This window comes from Petromyzon marinus, unplaced genomic scaffold, assembly GCF_048934315.1.
Source record: "Petromyzon marinus isolate PM22_M1 ecotype Great Lakes invasive population unplaced genomic scaffold, UKy_Petmar_22M1.pri1.0 PM_Scaffold_24, whole genome shotgun sequence".
NCBI classification, from domain to species: Eukaryota; Metazoa; Chordata; class Hyperoartia; order Petromyzontiformes; family Petromyzontidae; genus Petromyzon; species Petromyzon marinus.
In genome coordinates this window covers 439,927-461,349 of record NW_027423213.1, presented here as the reverse complement: position 1 = coordinate 461,349, position 21,423 = coordinate 439,927, and the positions used below count along the sequence as shown (strand labels likewise).

The 21,423-nt window shown below is 44.5% G+C and overlaps 1 protein-coding gene across 3 annotated transcripts in view; it reads left to right on the top strand.

Moving 5' to 3' along the window:
• LOC142922996 (NACHT, LRR and PYD domains-containing protein 3-like) overlaps positions 1-21,116 on the top strand; it is a 32,648-nt gene extending 11,532 nt beyond the window's left edge. Inside the window, exons 1-7 of one of the 3 annotated variants that reach the window (XM_076063927.1) lie at positions 881-991; positions 4,436-4,500; positions 4,720-6,394; positions 17,068-17,151; positions 17,719-17,805; positions 19,625-19,708; positions 20,495-21,116. In XM_076063927.1, the coding sequence (XP_075920042.1) occupies positions 4,824-6,394; positions 17,068-17,151; positions 17,719-17,805; positions 19,625-19,708; positions 20,495-20,576 (1,908 nt within the window). In that variant the 5' untranslated portion in view covers positions 881-991; positions 4,436-4,500; positions 4,720-4,823 and the 3' untranslated portion in view covers positions 20,577-21,116. Of the gene's footprint in view, positions 1-605; positions 992-4,435; positions 4,501-4,719; positions 6,395-17,067; positions 17,152-17,718; positions 17,806-19,624; positions 19,709-20,494 lie in introns of those variants that run through there. The other 2 variants (XM_076063925.1, XM_076063926.1) reach the window with 2 other exon arrangements.
• Positions 21,117-21,423: the final 307 nt, after the last annotated feature.

Here is a 21,423-nt window from a genome sequence, read left to right as displayed (position 1 = left end):
AGCGCGGTATGTGACGTCATACCACTGCTAGACAACCTCAGAGCACCCTCTACCCATACATTGAGAGCATGGGAGTGCCCACTACATAGGGACTACCCAAGATCAAACCTGGCTCCCACCCTCTAATCGTCACTCAACTAGAGGTGACGCTATCCCGATCATTGCACATTACAACGCAATTTGCCGTCTGCGTGGCATCACGATGGTCGAGGCAGTGAGCACGTGGTGTCACGCAGCTGCTTAATCTGCTAAACCTGTGTGGTGTTTTGAATTAGGTTTACATTTTACTTTTCTTTATCGTAGTGTTGTGTTCATGTGAATGTTCAAATGCTTGCACTGAAGAGTGTTTTGAGATGCCTAAAGTGTTTCGATGCAATTGTATGTATTTCTATATATTCCAATGACAATTTTTAAGCTTTCATTACAATTTAAATAACTCAATGTATTCACAATCAAATACCTAAAGTCACAATTGTACCTAACCGAGACCTCTCAGATTTTAGTAGCAACATTTTATTTTTATAATTATTATTCTTTCCCGTACCTGTCTAAAATTACACGACTATGCTTACAGGTGACACATGGTTTGTTTTCATTTTCTTCAGGTGACTCGATGCATTTGTCGTGATGGCATCAAAAGTTTCTGCATGTGAGAGCATTAAAACCAACAAAGTGAATCTGCAGAAATACCTCCAGGCGAAGTCTTCAGAAGTGCTTGACTATTCCTATCAAACAGGGATAGTCCTGGACAGTGTATATGCGTCCCTCAAAAGCGAGAATAACCCCATGGCACGAACACGGGACCTGGTTGACCTGGTGCTCAACAATGGAGAAGAAGTGTGCATGAGATTCCTTAAAGATGTGCTGGTGCCACTGAGATCCGAGATCCCTCTCTTGGGTCAGTGGATATCACAGCATGAGCAGCAGCTCAACGTGATGGGTGTCGATCTGAGCACAACTGCGGGTAAAGCCATCCCTGGAGCAGCTTCTCGTGAGTGATGCTAAACTTCATGTAACCATTCGCATGTCTCTGGCAAGTTTAAGTGAAGGAATTGCTTTGAACTGATATGAACTGTCATTTGATATTCGCAAACTGCACCACTCTTGCATAACAACATCCCTCTCAGGAGGAGGACATTCATATTCCATTCCATAGCAGGGTATGTACAAGGGATCAGAAATTTGGAGGAAAGGATGGATGGATAATGGAAATGTGTGTCAGTATCAAAACATTGCATCCACACTGTACCCCAACATTCCTGAATTTCTGTCCTATCCTACACCTCCCTTTCCTTGCAAATGACTTAAACATGGTGATTTTCTCTCACCTCTTCAGACACAGGCATTTTATTTGAGCTGGAAGAATATAATGAGCTATGAAGCTCTCTTTCAAGTGTCAAGCCCAATATGTTTGGCCATGGCAGCAAACCCATCAGCTGCCTTGGTCTCCATGACTTGGTACAATCTGGATTCCACCAAGGCCATTTCGTTGAAACTGTTTCCCTATTGAGGGTGAATGACCACCTCTCTTAAATTATGGAAGCTGCTTCTAGTTCTTGACTTTTGGGCTGCTTTGGATACCACACACCACTCCATCCTATTGAATCGGCATGGCTACGCAGGCATCTCTCACACTTCCCCATTGCTTCTGCTTCCCCTCTAAAAGTGAGCCCTATTTTTGCAAGCAAGGACTGCCTTCTGTTCAGAAGTCCCAATTATATGGTGTTCCACGTGGCTCGGTCCTTGGCTATCTGCTCTTCTCAGTATAATGTCTCCTCCTTTGTGGACATTTTTTACTCCTAATTTTTTTATATTGACTAGCTATGACTGCTATTCTCTTTGGTTCTATTCAGTAAAGTCACGTAGGTAAAAAATAAAACAACAAAAATCACGACGTTTCGGCCACAACACAAGTGGCCTTCATCAGGTGAAGGGACCAGGCTGTCTCGAGGACAGCGCTGGAGTGAAACACAGCCACGCTCAGACCGCGACCTTTAAGCTGTGTGCGAGGAAACAAGGTGCCTTGACAAAGGAATTAGCATAAAAATTTGCATTTGATTGGCCGACTTAGCATGATGAACGGCGTAGAGGTGGTGTACATGCGGGTGCACATGCCGGTTGGCGCGGAGGGGGAGTTTACCTATTGATGGTGTGAAAAGGGAATTTTTAAGAGCTCATTGCATTTCGGACCAACACCACCTGACCCGTGAATTAAAACATGTACACCTGGCCCTCAAAAGGAATGGATACTCTGACCGTACCATCCGCCAAGCTGTTTCTCCCTCCATACAGAAACAACCACTTGATACTCCGGTGAAAACCATCACACTACCATATATAGCAGGCGTTACTAAAAAGATTTCCAAAATTCTAAACAAACACAAGATCCAGGTCCGGTTCAATACAGTACACAAAATTCGTGATCTGATCCCATCCGTGAAGGATGTCATTCCTGACTTACAGTACCCCGGGGTTTACAAATTGAGTTTTACCTGCGGTGCTTGCTATATCGGGGAGACAAAGCGACATGTCTCTGACCGAATTCGCGAGCACAAATCAGATTTGAAACACGGCAGAACGAATTATTCTGCCGTAGCTGATCACTGTTACAACGCTGTGGGTGATCACGATATAATTTTCTCCGATACCAAGGTTCTTTGCAAACCCACGGGTTTTTATCAGAAATTTGTTTACGAGGCAATTCAGATTTACAAACACAGACACAATTTCAACCGAGAAGATGGTTTCAAATTAAGCAACCATTGGAAAGATGTTGTAAATCGAACCAAACATTAAACTAATTTTCAATGGTACAGTATATTTTTCAAGTAGTGGTACCCCAAACTTTCGCAGCTCTTAAAAATTCCTTTTTCACACCATCAATAGGTAAACTCCCCCTCCCCCCCCACGCCAACCGGAATGTGCACCCGCATGTAAACCACCTCTACACCGTTCATCATGCTAAGTCGGCCAATCAAATGCTAATTTTTATGCTAATTCCTTTGTCAAGGCACCTTGTTCCCTTGCACACAGCTTAAAGGTCGCGGTCTGAGCGTGGCTGTGTTTCACTCCAGCGCTGTCCTCGAGACAGCCTGGTCCCTTCACCTGATGAAGGCCGCTTGTGTTGTGGCCGAAACGTCGTGATTTTTGTTGTTTTATTTTTTACTAACGTGACTTTACCGAATAGAACCAGAATATGGATCCTTGCAGTCACGAAAGCTTTAAATCTAGAAATGACTGCTATTTCTAATGACACCCCGCCTTTTAATGCCATTGACTCATGAAACGGAACCTACTCTCTCCTCTTAACTCTTGAAAAATGTTGATACTCCTACTGATACTCCTGCTGTTATGGAGTGACTCATGCAGCAAGCTATGGCTGCAAAGTTTGGTAGTACATGTTATGTGTATCTTTTATTGTAAAATTTAAATTAGTTCCTATGATCACTGTTACATTGCTTTTATAGCTTTATTTTAGTGATTTCTAAAACGTTTTGGTTTAGCCATATTTATTTGTTGTAGTACAGAGTTAGACTGATAACTTTAATCTAAATTGTCTTATGGTTGTAATTGTTTGGCTTGCATCCCACTGGGATGTTTGCACACAGCATTGATATACGGTGCTTTTTCCGGAAGACTTTGCTGTTTTTTCCTGGATTTTTCTGTTTGCGCGTAGTCACTTTAAGATGTTTCTTGTTCCTGGTTTTGTTTGTTGCAGTTGCACCCGATTCAAGAGCCAAATGGCTCACAGGGCTATACAAAATAAATGAAACTGAAACTGGATTGGTTATACTTCACTCCAGATTCAACGTCAAATTTGTAGACCTCGTCATTTGTAAAAAAGTCCACGGGAGATAATGACTCCGAATATATGATTCCCGAGAAATTTAAATAAGATCAGATACAGAGGGATCAGGCTACTCATGGTCACCATTGCCCAAGTGGTGAGAGACTGGGTTCAATGTTTCCTTGAAAAGCTGATGGAAGTTGTTGAGCAAATTTGTCATTGGAAATCGACACTCTCCACAATGTAGTGGCTGCCACAGTGTTTGCTGATGATGCAGTAGCCAGATTAGTTGAAGTTCAAGTGACCCTACGATGTATCACGTGGGATGCTACGAGTGTTGTGATTCATGTGTCTGTTCTTGTGGAAGTGGCAGCACTTCATCTTCTCTGCTGCTAGGACCGTGGCTGGTGTACTGCACTCCACCAGTGTAGCCCCCGTGCTACGTGATGTAGGCCAGCTTGAGATGGGAGAGGAAACACAGCCCCAATACCAGTGAAATATAAAAAAAAAATCAACATCCTAGACAAAAAAAAATCGATAATTGTAGGATAAGGCAAGCAGTGCATTTTACACACAGATTGATAGAATTAGGTTGTGATGATGCTGATGTACACGGTAATGCTAAATGTGGTACTATCTTTTTCACAGGCAAAACAAACAAGACACATGGTGGTAGCATTTTTGTTATGATAAAACATATTTTTTTACAAAAGGTACAGTGTTTATAAAAATTGCATTTGGAGAATATACACATCGTGAAAACTTCCACACAATAATTCATGATGTACATGATGTTGCTGCATTATCCATGGTGAATGAATTCGCTACGCTTTTTTTACATAGTTTATTTTAAACATATTTGTCTGCTATAGGAATATGTTTTTTATTGTAAGTGAAACTGATCTGCTCGTTAAATTATTTGTGTCATTTAGATAAGCCTGGTGATGATTTCAGAGAATTATTGCTGAAGCTGACATCATTAACACGAAACTACGACGCACGACCTGGAGAACCTGCAGTGTTTTTGCTGGAGAGGATGGTGAAGCCAATTCTGGTTCCCTACTACCGCCATCAAGAAACCAAGAAGCACGAGTTACTAGCGAGAGGCAAGCAGCACGAGGAGCTGATGAAGAGAGCACAGAGAGAAGGGATTACTTACAAGAAGCTCTTTGATCACATTGGAAAAAAAACACACCCCCGACTGGTTATTGTAGTGGGGACTCCAGGCAGCGGTAAAACCATGTTGAGCAAATTCATTGTGCACAGCTTGCTGTCAGGTGAGAAAGTATTTGCACGACGCTTTGAGCACATCGTGCTCATAAGGTTCAGGGAGATAAATTATATTGGAGAGGTGTCACTGGCAGAGCTGTTTTCTAAGCTGCACTCATGTTTGGGAAACAAAGCGGATGAGGTTTTCGTAAACCAAGAGAGAACCCATTTTGTTATGGACGGGTTGGACGAGTTTGGAAAGCGCCTTGACTATGCCAATGCGTGCACCGATCCACGTAAGACGGCAACAGTAGAAGCCATCATTGCTGCCCTAGTGAATGAAAATCTCTTGCCCAAGGCCTCGGTCTTGATAACGACCAGACCCATTGCCATGGAACAACTGAGTCAAGTGAATGTTGATCGAGCTGTTGAAATCACTGGGTTTTCCAACAAAGATAAAATAGCATTTTTTAACAAATTTTACCAAGATAGGAGTCTAGCAGAAAGGGCACTCAAGCTCCTGCAGGAAAATGAAACAGTGAATACATTGTCCCAGAACCCTTCATTCTGCCATATAGCAGCCATTACACTGAAGGAACATTTACAAAAGTCTGAACATTCTGAGATTATCCTCAAATCAATGACCGACCTCTTCACACAATACGTGTTTGGGCTCATAGTACACCATGGACGTGGCAGCTGCTGTGCCAAGGAAATTGTATCGTCTCTTGGCAATATGGCTCTGAAGGGGGTTCAGCAAAACATCCAGATGTTCAGCCAAAAAGATCTAGAAGAGTTTGTTGTTAGTTCTTCTGAACTAGGAAGTACATTCATCAACAAAGTGTTCACATGTGAGGGCATTAAACAAGGGAGTTGTTATTCATTTTCACACTTGACAATGCAGGAATTATTTGCAGCGATAGCTCTGCATCTGTCACATTCAACATGGCCAGTGAATGACGTCATCAAGGCTATTAAGGACAGCAAAGATGGGAGGTTTGATGTGTTTCAGAGGTTTTTTTGTGGACTGGCATCAAGCACTCCATGGAAGTTCTTTGAGGGTATCTTGGATCCTCCATCTGCAGATTATCAAAAGGAAATAATCGAGTGGCTCAATCGCAGCATGAAGAATCGGATGGTTGACAAACACAGGCTCAACAGTCTCCTGCACTGCGTGCACGAGCTGCACGACCGCAAGTCCCTGAGTGATGTCACTCGGTCCATGACTGAGATAGACCTGTCATTCACAAGGCTGTCCCTGCCAGACTGCGCTGCCATCTCCTGGATCCTGCTGCAGCGAGAAGAACCTGTGGAGACACTCAACCTGTTCGGCTGTGGCATCGGCACCGAGGAAATGAAGAGGCTTCAGCGTGGACTGCACAGATGTAAACATCTAGTGTAAGACTGGCACACCTTGCATTCACTACTTCACAAATTGTGTGTGCATAATTGTGCGTGATATCAACTCAGTTTCAATTGAGCACCAGGTGCAGTGTGTAAAACATCGCTACTCGGGAGACAAAAGCAGCCGGGCGTGATACTGGCCACCCACTCCATCATATGCCATGCCGGCTTTCATAGGTGCTCCCTAACGGCACTTTCCCCAGCAGTCTGTTAAGGCTATACGGCAGATCTTTGTCTATAAGAATCCTCACTTATTAACTGTGCATACAGTACAATGTAACTCCATTCTCACGTAAACACTCGGTCTTGCGTAGCCCAAGCATGAACACAAATTTTGACAAATTCTTCCCCTTGCCACTGCCATCATTGTCCTCACTCACTTCACTCCTCTCCCCGCACGCCACGCTCACCCCTCCCTTGATACCTCCCATTAACCCCCAATCTGCTCCTGCCTTCACTTTTTCCATAACCCATCCCCCACCCTTGCCCATACCTTCACTCTCCAGCCGCATACCCACTCCCACTCATCCACTGAGGGATGAGGTTCGGTGAGTGAGTGCGTGCCTGCTTGAGTTGGTGGGTGACTTGGTGGGTGGATCGATGAGTGAATATGTGGAGTTAAGTGAGGATGTGAGTGGCGTGTAAGTGGGTTGGTGAATGAGTGAATTAGTGTGTGAGTGGGTTGGTGAATGAGTGAATTAGTGTGAGTGGGTAAGTAAATGTACAGTGAGTAGGTGGGTCCACAGTGAATGCTGCACTCACTGTACGTTAAAGTACAAAAGGAAAAAAAAGTTATGCATATTCATGGATGCTGTAAAGTTTTCCATCATCTTCAGCAACATTTAATTAGCGATAATGATAGCCCTCACACTATATGCAGGGAGTGAGGTGACCTTAGGCCATACTGAGAAAATGTAGCCCTGATTGCGACTGCGGTGGAGAGTGAGGGTAACGGTTTGATCCACGTGTCCGATTCAAGCCCCTGGTTCACAGTGGATCATGGTCAGTGATTGTGCTCACCACTACAGAGACAGCTAATTGGTAATGGGTGTTAATCTTAGTTGTAAAGCATTAAAGAGACAATGATCCCCCAAGTAGCCCATATAAACTGGTGGGGAAAGTGAAGCCAGTGACAGGGAACAAGCACACACTATTACACTGCACTTTAGAGCACAAAGACAATCTCCCCGTGGAGCCTGCATACACTTTTGAGGCAAGTGCTGATCGCACTTCCCTGACCAGCACCGTCCTTGGCTGTCTTTCTCTCCCCATTGCTGATGTTGACACACCACCAGGTACTCATTTAAGGCAGAGTCACCCTACGGGAGTTCCAGGACCAGAATTTTTTTCATCACTCACCACTGATGCTGTTTACGGATATTGAACCCAGGTCACTTCGTTTGTAATGTAATGTGCCAACGACTTTCCCACCATTCCCCTAAACGCATATAAATACACAATCAAAAACACTCGTATATACACACAGACATGTACACACACAAACGTACACATAGTGTACATATAAACTCACACACTCCTACACATGTACAAGTACAGCCTTTGGTCAGTCTACTGCTGGATAAGGCACTCCCACACCATGCAGGTCTTGGGGGTTATTTGACCAGACATCACCAATCTTGTCAGTGTGGGTTGGTGTAGAGCATAGAGATGAATGTTGTTCCATTGCCATAACGCAGCTCCGCAGGCTACAACAACTGTTGTTATACATGTTAGTCTTGGGTAGAAGCACCATCCAGCCTCGAGCCTATTTAGATTTTCAGATTTATTAGACCTTACATGTGTAGTGTTCGATTTCACTCGGACAACTTTTGTCTTTCTTTGAACACCGTTTTATTTACAACTCTCAGCATGTCCTCAATATTTTACAGTATCCATGTCGCCACGGCTCGCTCGTTGTGCTTCACTCGACTCGCTCGCCACCTTGGTCTCTCCACTCCCCCACGATTACTTCGCTTACTCAGCCGCTAACTTCTTCATCTCTGCTCTCCTATATCACCGTCACTATGCTCTCTCCACTGCTAACTGCTTCGTCTCTGTTCAGCTTCGCTATCGCTACGCTCTCTCCACTGCTGGCTGCTTCTCTTCTTCAGCTCCGCTATCGCTACGCTCTCTCCACTGCTGGCTGCTTCTCTTCTTCAGCTCCGCTATCGCTACGCTGTTTCCAAGCTCCGTCTCCAACTCTGTCTCCCAAACTCTGTCTCTCCAACTCTCTGTCTCCAAGCTCTCCACACTTCAATTCCCCGCTGTTCACTCCAAGCTCTCCAACTTCAACAACCTTGCTCCAATTGCCGACCCCCCAATTTATCCCCGCTCTCATTACTCCCCAATTAATTAGTCCGTGTCCCAACGACGCTCCGCATCGTTCGAACCTGTTTCTCCTCCAGACCTTTAGGTGCCACTCTAGCCTTGGCAACAGCTCCAGCCAATCACAGCCGTCCTTGGTTCACCCAGCTTAATTGCCCTAATATAACCTGCACTGTATTTGCCTTCGCTACAGGCTGACCCAACATAACCCGTAGTGTCTGTGTTATCATGTAATCACGCTGAACACATCTTTGAATTCAAAGGGAAACCCATGGAGACGCGACCGCTGCACAGGCGTTAGTTCAGGGTTTTGCATATATAGATCTCGCAACCAGTCCGGATCATCTCCATCACCCGGCAACATCTCACTCTGTCCCGTTGCCAAACACGCCTCCCCTTCCGGACCCGGCGCTGCCGTTGCATGCGCCAACGTTGTACCCTCCAGAATGACGACCGATTCGTGTCCCACGTTTACAATTTGTATTAAAGGGTCGCAATTTGCCGGTACAATAGTCAAAGCCCCTACCAAAGTGGGCATCCGTGATACAGCATTTGAGGGCGTCAGCAATATACCCTCCTGTTGCTCGCCGAAAGGCAACTGTTTTTTAAAGCGCAGCGGCACAAGCATCTGCGTGCCAGGCGGAACGCGAACGGTGCGGCTCACCACGGCCTGCACCACGGCATTCGCAACCGCAAGCTTAAAAGACGTTCCCAAAAATTTTAGACATTTTCCCGATGGCAATTCCAAACACCCCTTTCTCTATAGAAATTCTAAGTGGCATCCTTTGCAAATAATCCGTTCCCAACAAACACGGTACCGCCAAGGCCTTGGAAACCAAAATATTCCCCGTAACGCTCACTTCGCCAATTTGATTCGTCGCGACCATACAACCCATAATACCGAGACTGCCACCATTTGCTACTATGCACGGCCCATCAACCGGTTCTAGGGCCTGGGGCAAAGTTGGCAATAAGCAAAAAGTTTGTAACGAGATAAGGGTCGCAGAAGCCCCCGTGTCAACAATAACTCTGACCATCACCCCTTGAATAAGTGCCATCACATCCGACGACCCCGGCGCAGCTCCCAAAACACGATGCACCAACGCGCCCCACACGTCCTGACCGTGCGCAACATACGAATGAGATGTGAATGGGTGAGATGACGCAGATTGGTGATGTGGAAAGAGCGGCCGTGTATTGAATGTATCGCGACTCACCCGGAATCCTCGGTCCTGGGAGAATCCTCGGTTGTAGCTGGTCGGCGCCCTTGGAAGGCCGCCCCTGCGCCACCAGCAGTCGCGGGCAACATGTCCTCTCCGTCCGCACTCGTAGTACATCCATACACCGCGGGGCGACGCAGCATGCCCGCGGGTGGCACCCCGGCCGCCGCTGCAATCGGCGGTGCCTCGCCCACCGCCACCGTGCTCTCGGACGCGGCAGCGCTCAGCAACAGCAGCTGCGCACCCACCACCGCTGGCTCATCGCGGAGGTCCAGGTTGACTTTGATGTTCCTGGCGATCTGTAGAGACATGTCATCGTCGTTGTTGCTGTCAGGAAGCGAAAGGACGACTCGTAGCTCCTTGGCCAACTGCAAAAGCTTCTCCTGCAGCAAGGAATCCAGGGCCTCCTGGTCCATCGCCAGGTATGCTACTTGAGCGAGGGCCAACAGCGCGCTGCGGAATGCAAGAGGGGATTCCGTGTCCTCCCGCTTCCTTTGCTGGAATCTACGTTTGGCGACCGACCGCGGCTCGTACACCTTGCTCATTGCCGCGAATGCCCCATCCAGTGTTGACCTGACGGTGGCAGGGAATCCATTAAATGTCGCCAAGGTATCATCATCGAGGGCCGTCGGCAGTGCCCGCAGAGCGGCACCCTCAGTCCACTCCAGAGATTGATAAGCTGCTCGGAACCGTCTTGTAAATGCCGTCCAATCCCCAACTTTGGCCTCGAACCGCTGCACATGAAGTCGCCGTGCTGTTCCCGATGGTGGTGCTTCATCGTCGTCGGATTTCTCCAATCGCTCCGACCCCGCGGCAACATCTGCTGGTCGACTTGACACCGTCGGTTGCATCTGGTCCGATGTCACAAAGCAGTTAAACGCCTCCGTCAATGTCGCCATCCTGGCCTCCCACTGGGCCATGAGGACTCTCCAATCACTCGACGGTGCGGGGGTCTCGGCCTCGCTCGAACCGCTGTCTCATTCTCTAGACTCTCGTTCAACCAGGCCCTCCGGAGGAGTATCGGCCACTTGGCAGGACACGGGCAAGCACGTCCTCGTCGTTGCTGTCGTCGGATGAGTCCACCGGCACGTTCTTCTTCTTGGCCGCCTTCCTTGACATCTCGGCATGGTTCGTAGTCACTCTGACACGAAATGTAGTGTTCGATTTCACTCGGACAACTTTTGTCTTTCTTCGAACACCGCTTTATTTACAACTTTCAGCATGTCCTCAATATTTTACAGTATCCATGTCGTCACGGCTCGCTCACCGTGCTTCACTCGACTCGCTCGCCACCTTTGTCTCTCCACTCCCCATGATTACTTCGCTTACTCCGTCGCTAACTTCTTTGTCTCCGCTCTCCGCTATCACCGTCGCTATGCTCACTCCACTGCTAATTGCTTTGTCTCTGTTCACCGCTATCACCATCACTATGCTCTCTCCACTGCTAACTGCTTCGTCTCTGTTCAGCTTCGCTATCGCTATGCTCTCTCCACTGCTGGCTGCTTCTCTTCTTCAGCTCCGCCATCGCTACGCTCTCTCCACTGCTGGCTGCTTCTCTTCTTCAGCTCTGCTATCGCTATGCTGTTTCCATGCTCCATCTCCAACTCTGTCTCTCAAACTCTGTCTCTCCACTCTCTGTCTCCAAGCTCTCCACACTTCAATTCCCTGCTGTTGACTCCAACTTCAATTCCCCGCTGTTCACTCCAAGCTCTCCAACTTCAACAACCTCGCTCCAATTGCCGACCCCCCAATTTATCCCCGCTCTCATTACTCCCCAATTAATTAGTCCGCATCCCAACCACGCTCCTCGTCGTTCGCACCTGCTTCTCCTCCAGACCTTTAGGCGCGACTCTAGACTTGGCAACAGCTCCAGCCAATCACAGCCGTCCTTGGCTCACCCAGCTTAATTGCCCTAATATAACCTGCACTGTATTTGCCTTCGCTACAGGCTGACCCAACATAACCCGTACTGTCTGTGTTATGTAATCACGCTGTTTCCACTATGCACCTTCCTACTCCACTACACATGTACACTAATATACACACTCTCATATATGAATATACACACACTCACTCACATGTACACACTTTACACACCCCTGTTTGAGTCTGCAGTTTTAATGTGACAGTATTTTTTTACATGAAAATGAATGCAATGAATCTTCATATAATAAGGATTCACATTCATGAGGCGCAATTCATCCAGTGATATGAGTGCGCCATGGACAAATTAGTGAATATACGCATGTATGTGCGTTATTTACTTTCGTTACTGTGTGTGTATGTAGGTGTGTAGACGAGGAGTAGTAGTGTCGTGATTAGCGCTACGCTACGCTATGAACCCGGCGTCCCGGGTTCGATTCCCGCTCACGACCAACACCGGTGACGATTATCTGAACCGGACCTGGGCCTCCCTCTAGGTCGACTCAGCCTCAAATGAGGACCTGGTGCGGTGTGTAAACATTGCCACTAAGGATACAAAGGCGGTCGGGGTGGTGTAGGTCACTGTTGTATATGTTGGTTGTGAAAATTTTGATGAAAATAATAAAAATTAAATGAAATTTGGAATTTGCGTAATTATCCGCAATTATGTTAGGTGATGCAATTATGCGCATAAATTATGCTAATTCGAGATATAATCATATTCATTAATGCTCGTGTGTGTGATTATGCTATTGCAATCCGTTATTATGATTAGGCCCCGCCTCGCTGACGAGGGTCGGATTATCAATCGGAATAATACAATTCTTCGTATGAAGTTATACAGGTGCTGTGAGCATGCCAGAGTCAGCTCGGCTTCCTTGTTTAACTTCGTATTATCGATCGGTATAATACAATTATTCTCGTTTTAACATTTACTGAGTGTATTAGTGTGTTTATGTCAGGTCTCCAAATTGAGATCTCAACGCAGAATACAGTTCTTATAAATAAGATTATTACGCACGAAATCAGGAAGGACACACGCAACCACTTCTGCATTAATCAATTTTATTCTAAACAAAACTTTAACATAAGGATATGCGAACTCTCAAGCTCGGAATTTTCAACACAGCATCAACACAGTAAACATCAACGATTGCGTTGTTTCACTTTGACAACTGCACATATCATTAATTCCACTGCGTAACGCGAGCTTAATTGGTGATAGGGAGAGTCGTTAAAACATGCAGGCACGCTATTCTACACAAAAACCTTAACACTCTAATATGGAAATTTTTGTACTTGAAATTGTCAGCATAGTACTACAGGCAATGTTCATTTCATTGATCCATCTCTTCAACCCTCAATAATCACGTTGTTAATTGGGTAACGGAACAATTGATTGCTTCCTCTGGGTACCACGAGCATATGGAAAATACGAATAAAAAGTCCTTAGTAGTTCATCCGACGATATTCATGCGAAAAGGCAGTCAAAACAATTATTATTCTCAAAGGCAAAAGTATACGTCAATGGATTCATCGGCAAGATTATGCCATTAAAAGAAAACGAACGACTGAGATACTTCTAAATGACCGTATCCACGTAACTCAATAGGCAGCAATGTTCTTCACGATCAGCACCTTGGAATGTCACTCTTCTTGATTGTCCCGATATGCGTGTTGTGTGTCTTCGTGAAACAGACGCAGGGTGATGCGTCGTGAGGGTGAGAGTGTGGGGGGAGGGTTATACGAACTGCTTTGTTCTCTTGCTCGGGGCGTCGGCTTGGCTGCTCGTGCTGGCAGATACGGTCTCTTTCCACTGATGTAGTAGCTGCGCCGCACGTGCTCTCTGTGGAGATGCTCGAACGCGCTCTTTGCTGGTTCGCTGACTCTTTTGCTCATGGGCGGCTGGTCAGGCTCTTTCCATTGCTGGATGAGCCAAGTCAGCACACGCTTGGCTGCTGGCAGCTGGCACTCAATGTAGAATAAAAGTCTTTTAGCGATATTTCTTTCAGCTCTGAACTCACACTCGGTGGCACATCGCTACTCTGCCAGCCTCACATCCTCGGTTGATCGCGGGGCCCCCTTGGAGCCTGCCGCTCGCCACCCTCTTCTGGCGCTTGCTGAGCTGTTGTCTTGTTGAACTGTCGAGTGTGCTATTGTCGCTCACTCTCAAAACTTGAAAATTGTATTTGCACACCTCTTACACAACTCTGATAGCTTAGTATGATACAGCTTATCGCAATCCTCGATTCTGCAAGCGACTCAAAACATCAGGATGAATGTATAATAACTTTCAGCGATACTCTGTCTGCCCATGCCGAACTCAGCACCTAACGTCCCCTCGCCCCTCTTCTCTGCGGGACACAGCACCCATAGCTAATGTCTCGAGGCCATGCCTCGGAGCTGGCTTGATGTCTTCTTCCGAACGCTGTCTCGCTGTCCTTTGCGGAGCTTAAATGTGAAATTCCCTCTCCTCTCTCCGCGTCTCTTGCGAGAGAGAGAAAAAACAGATGCCCTCCCCGTCCGCTGTCTCACCGCGGTCGCGCGCGTGATTGCCCCCCTCCCCTCTTGGTGACCCCGGGCGGCTGTGTTACATCAAACAGGTTTGTTTGTGAATTGTCCTTTGGCAATCTGGAGATTTTGCAGATAGTCGCTAACCTCTCTTTGCCCCGGAGGTTATTATTTATTTATTTAAACGACCTTTTTACGATCTCCCGTTGCTGTTTGCTGGTCCTTGTCGTAGCGGTGTTTATTTATTTATTTCAGTTACTATTTTAAAAATATCGGCAAATATTATTATTGATTTTAATTGTGGAAAAAGGGCCATATACAACACCACCCACCCCCTCGTGTGCCGTTCCGGCCTTCATAGGTGCTCGCTAACAGCACTTGCCCCTACAGTCTGTTAAGGCTACACGGGGGATCTTTGTCTTTTTTGTAAGATGAGGTCTTGCAAAACAACACCCTTATGAACACAAACACGTTTCAGATTATAAAGGTACAGTGCAGTATAAATGAATGGATGATTGTGAGTAAACTCCTTTTTGTGAATGCCACCTATGATATATAAAATGTCTAACACAGAAGCATTGAACAATGAGCAGCTTTGCTCATGAACGTGTGTGCTCTGGTCACGTGCACCGCCATTGTGAGTGTCCCTCACTCACCGCGTGTTTGACTCCGCGGTTCCCGTGGGCTCAGTGAGTCAGCGCTGTCCCTTCCCCTGTCCACCCGGGTTTAGGCTGAGTGAGAACGAGATTAGAGACAGGGGACTCCAACTTTTAGCCGACGGGATGTTGGAGAGAGAAGGGAGTTTGGAGACGTTAGTGTTGAGTAATTTCCTGATGCACACACACTAATATAGGTACACCTAAACAAATATATACACATATACGGACACAAAACACAAATATACTCACTATACCATAATAATGTATTTAAACGTCGATTACAACTTAATTTATATGCACTCATCAATTAAGTTATTAGCCACACTTATTACAGCACTGTTAACCACTTAAATAACAATACAATTACATATTGACTTAAAGCTTTCGTGACTGCAGGAATTCATACTCTTTAGGTCTTTCGGTAAAGTCATGTAGATAGAAAATAATATTTGATTATTTTTCTATCTACGTGACTTTACCGAAAGACCCAAAGAATAACAATGCAATTACCATTGTCACATTACCTACTATAACCAATGATATTGTTTCAACTATATTGTGTTAATACAGTAGATCATCGATTATCCAGCAGCATCGGAGGGGAGGGGTACTGGATTTTCAAAAAACACCAGATGATCACATCATTATTTAAAATAGCTTGTTTTTGCACATTCTTGAATAAGATTATGTTTGTAGGTGTTCTGCATATATATTGACTGTTTCAAATAGTTTACGATATAAAAATCGCTTAACTAAATATACAAAGACAAAATAAATATCTTGCTGTAAATAGTGACTATTTACTGTACCGCACTCAGCACTCCAATATCGAAGACTCTGCATGGGGTGATGTGCGTACAACGCTCTTGTTCAACAACTTGTGTTAGACATCGACTTGTGTTTGGCAACTTGTGTTTGACAACTTGTGTTTGACAACAACAACAACATGTGTTTGACAACAACATGTTTTTGACAACAACAACTTGTGGTTGACAACAACAACTTGTGTTTGACAATCGCCGGACTGATGCAGCCTTCAGACCGGTGCTCTGGCGAACGCCGAACTGCACGCAATTTTCGCCGGATCAAGCTGTATATTTACTCTTTCTATTACTGTAGTTGTTAGTCATGAAAATGTATATAAGTGCAGTATTTTCATTGTTTAAGTTGTATGTAGTGTATAATGTACTGTATATATTTTTTGATGCGGAAATGGGAGGATGTTCTGAGGAAATTAGGAATGAGAGGCTACTGGAAGAGCTGTTGTGGAAATGCCGATATGCAGGCCAGGTGCTAAGTTACCTTGTGCCAGACAGTTGTCACTGGGGGTTTCCTTTAATTACATTGTGATGAGATGTTACATGAAACGCTTTCAGATGTGACCGCTTACAGAATGATGCAATATCGAAGATAAATCATGATTATTTGATCTATATATACATACACAGAGATTCTACAGATAACTTTTAGCAGACTTTTGGGTCATGTACTGTTCGGGAACACCTAATGAAGACCAGAACGACACATGAGGGGTTGGGAGGCCAGCACCACACTCAGCCAACTGATGTTTACTTACTACACCAGGTAGTAATTTAAGGCTGAGTCGACCTAGGTGAGGTCCATGGCCGTTTTAGATATTCATCAATGAAGTTCGCCGTGAGCGGCAATCGAACCAGGTTTGTGGCTCACTGTGCTAACCACTGCACCACTACTTCCCACGTGCATGCACACAAATATGCATGCACTAAGATACACATGTACCAAACACGTATAGAGATGGACTTACACAAATGCACACATAGTAGACATTCACACACACATCACATTCAACCCAAAAATCTAAACAGCAGTTGCTATTTGCAAGCTCCTATTAAAGTTGACACGAGGTTCATTTGTGCACAGTAGCCACAAACACGACCCTCAACCACTGTCCCATCAACCACCACCACCCCTCACCATCCCCCACTCTGTGCCCAGACCCTCCACCCATCCCCTCTGCCCCGACTAACCACCTCTTCTCTTCCTGCAGTCTGTATCTTTGTTCACTGACGGACAAGTCGGGTTCCTCTCTCAGTGTCATCCTCAAGGCCAACACAGGTTTGAAGATTCTCAGGTAAGCTCTGCTGTTCGTTTCTCACTTGTGCTCTGTGCACTAACTGCTAATTATTGGTGCAACGCGTTGTCAAGTAAACATTTGAATGTGAACACATTTAATCTTGCTGTCCTGCTTAATCGAGTCCACTTTAAAAATGTTTTACTGTAATCTTAACACATTTGTTTAGTTTAACACATAGGTTAAAGCAATATTCACAACATTGTTAGCAGATACATTAATTGAAAACATCTCCCTGTGTTCTCGATGAAAATGTACTTCACTTGTGTGTGATCCTCTCTTGTAACTTTGTGTTTATATAAACACAAACACTTCATATTATAAAGGTACAGTGCAGTATAATTGAATGGATGATCGTGAGTAAACTGATATTTGTGAATGCCACCTATTATATATAAAATGTCTAACAGAAGCATTAAACAATGAGCAGCTTTGCTCATGACGGTGTGTGCTGTGATCACGTGCACCGCCATTGTGAGTGTCCCTCACTCACCGCGTGTTTCACTCCGCGGTTCCCGTGGGCTCAGTGAGTCAGCGCTGTCTCTTCTCCCGTCCACCCGGGTTTAGGCTGCGTCGCAACGAGATCGGAGACAGCGGCCTCCGACTTTTAGCAGACGGGATGTTGGAGAGAGAAGGGAGGTTGGAGACGTTAGTGTGAGTAATGTCCTGATGCACACACACTTATATAAGTACGCCTAAACAAATATATACACATATACAGACACAAAACACAAAGATATTCAGTAGCATAATAATGTTGTATTTTAACGTCGATTTTAACATAATTTTTATGCACTTATCAATTAAGTTATTTGCCACACTTATTACAGCACTGTTAACCACTATTAAATAACAATACAATTACAATTGTCACATAACCAACTCTAACCAATGATATTGTTTTAAATTATATTATGTTAATATATTAGATCATCGATTATCCGGCAGCCAGATTTTCAAACACAACCAGATAATCGCATAATTATTTAAAATATCTTATTTTTGCATATTCTTAAATACGATTACATTTTGATTTAAAGCTTTCGTGACTGCAGTAATTCATATTTTTAGCTCTTTCAGTAAAGTCACGTTGAAGGGAAACAATAAAATAATAAAATATATATAATGTATTTTTTATTGTTTTATATATTTTATTATTTATTGTTTCCCTTCAACGTGACTTTACCGAAAGAGCTAAAAATACGATTAGATTTTTAGGTGTTCTGTATATATATTTAGTGTTATTAAATAGTTTGCGATCTAAAAATCGCTAAAAGTAAATATACAAAGACAAAATGAATATTCTGCTGTAAAAAGTGACTATTTACTCTTATTGGTTCTTTCGGTAAAGTCACGTAGGATGGAAATAATAAAATAATAAAAATAAAACATTATAAAATTATCACGACGTTTCGGCCACAACATTTACTAACCGCACTCACCACTCCAATATCAAAGACTCTGCATGGGGTGTACTATGCTCTTGTTAAACAACTTGTGCTTGACAACAACAACTTGTGTTTGTCAATAGTTGGACTGATGCAGCCTTCAGACCGGTGCTCTGGTGAATGCCGAATTCCACTCAATTTTCGCCAGATCGCACTTTATATTTTCTGTTTCTATGACTAGTTATTAGTCATGAAACATGTATATACGTGGAGTATTTTCATTGTTTAAGTTGTTGTATGTAGTGTGTAATGAACTGTATATATTATTTGACACTGAAATAAAGCATAGCTGCTTGTTTTGTCACGCACTTTGTGCCGATCGCCGGACTGGTTCAGCCTTTGGAGCGGTTTTACCGGTTTCATCGGATGTTGGAACCCAGATAGGCACGCTCTGGATATAATCAATGATCATCTGTATTTAATGTCATAGATTACAATTAAGAATTTTATATAATGAACGGCTGCAATCTTGACATTAATTGCCCACCCATACGTTTACATTAATAACACCACAACCTGACTCTTATTAAAGCCATAAATCACCAATGGCTCTTATTCGCCAACCCGATACATTTGAACATTATTTGATCCTTACCCAATATACAGTTTAAACTAGCCTTTGCCTCGTGATGGGTTACGTGGACATCTGTGAAAAAGAGCTTTTTAGCTTTTCAGATTCTCTAATATAAATAAATATTCAGATTTATATTCTGGCTCCTCTGCCTGTATCTAGTGGCCTTGCATGGACAAACGCGATTTTTAATACAAAATATTGCAGACCTCGCCAAATGCGGTGGGTTACGTTCCTGTAAAATGCCGTGTTGGACAAAGCCACATTAAACAATTAATAGACAAATAGGATTGCGTTCCTGGGTCCGAAATGATTACTCCCTCTGTTTAGCTGATTCTACGAGATTTCCACCCTTATTGTACTAAAAGGTGTTGAGTTGCTCTCCATTTCTTGTGAGTGTGTACACTTTTATTTTCCAGTTTCACCCCACTCAGTGCCTCTTCTCTCCCTGTAGTCTGATAGAGTGCTCACTGACGGACAAATCGATCCCAGCTCTCCATGACATCATGATCACCAACAAAGCATTGAGGAAGCTCGGGTAAGTTATGCAGCTTGTGTCTCATACGCGCTCTGATTGTTGCTACAAACAAAACAACTGAGATTCGTCAGTAACACTGTGGCCTTAGCAGGAGAAAATATGGAAAAGGCAACGTTTTGGAAATTGACCTTCACACCATGTTTGTGTGCTAAGAGAGCCATTGCCAGAAGTGGAGTGAGTAGTGGAGTGTATTCCAGTGCATTTAATATTCTCTTTGGTTCTTTCGGTAAAGTCACGTAGAAAATCAAATCAAATAATAATAATAGAATAGACGTTCCGATTGCAACACAAGCAACCATCATCAGGTAAGAATGAAAAAAATGGCAAACTTAGAAACACAATGCAACACAACACAGAACCGAACAGCACAACAGCCAACACCCCACCTGGTTGACCCCGCTCCTCCAAATAATGACAATATTCATTATCAGACCAATGAACATGACCAAACGACTGGAAATGCGCCTGATCTTAAATCTGCAAGATAAGCAGGCTTTAGCCTGGAGTGCTGAGACGGGTGACCACCGCACATAACCACAGGAGTTATAGGCAGCAGAGCTAAGTTGCAGACAACAGACTGCAGTGTGCAGCACAATCCACCGTTGTACTTCACTACGATCCTAGATCTGCAGTCCTTGCCATCACAGGCCTGCACTGACCCGCGTGGTGAAGTATGGTGAAACAGCTCTCATGGCATGGGGAGACCTTCATCCAGCATGGTTGTTGTGGGGGCTGCGTGGGTCTTTGTGTGAACCCGCGTCAGCGTGAACCTCTCTCTTGCTGCAGGGTGGATGGCACTCGCTTCAGTGAGGAAGGGAAGCAGGAGTTGAGGAGCAGATGGACTCACCGAGGAGGCCTGGATATTTAGATATAAGCTGAGAGGCCGTGCTGGCCCTGCAGCAGATGGAGCTGGTCCACGCACGACTTGAACAGCAGCCCGGCTCATTTTACCTCCATCGCTCCGATCGTCGACCCTGACTCTGAGACGACAATGAGCTGGGAGCTTTCTCTGTGAGCTCCACATGGAGCGACTCCAAGATGCTGATGAGTGTGGTGATTCCAATAATGTGTAATAATGTGTAAGTGTATTTATGAATATGTGGTATAGGGAAGCGATGTTGGTGGCATGTGGAAGGGGTGTCGGTGGCTTTTAAATGGTCTGGCAGCTCACCATTGTTTCACTGAGTAGGAATGTTTGTCATGAATGTGCGTACATAGGGGTGTGTATCACACTCATGCAGATATCCTCGTCTATTTATGTATGACTTCAATATTCACCCTCTATCTTTTTTATATTCATGCATTTTAACTTTCAGTTGCGCTATGATCGGTCTAAAAATAATCTTCCAAGCCGACTTCAGATATAAGAAATGTACTAACGATTGTTATAAAGTTGTTTTACTCTGAATTCTCTTTCATTGCTCTAATTGATTAGTTTTCGATTTTGGTGCCTCGGATCACACTTGCAATTGAAACTATCCAGGTTAAAAACCTGGCTAAACAAATACACTTGATATTTCTTATCTTTGATTATACACATCTGTATACCAAATAACAGCACTTCAGCCTCGAAATGCTTAACAACGTATCAATAATTCAATTTTAATGTATACATTTATTGGCAGACTGTCATTGTCTGGATGTGGTCTGGGAATGTTTATTGCTGTTGTTTTACTGCCTTTCCCAAGCTTGGGAACTGATGCAATTTGAACTTG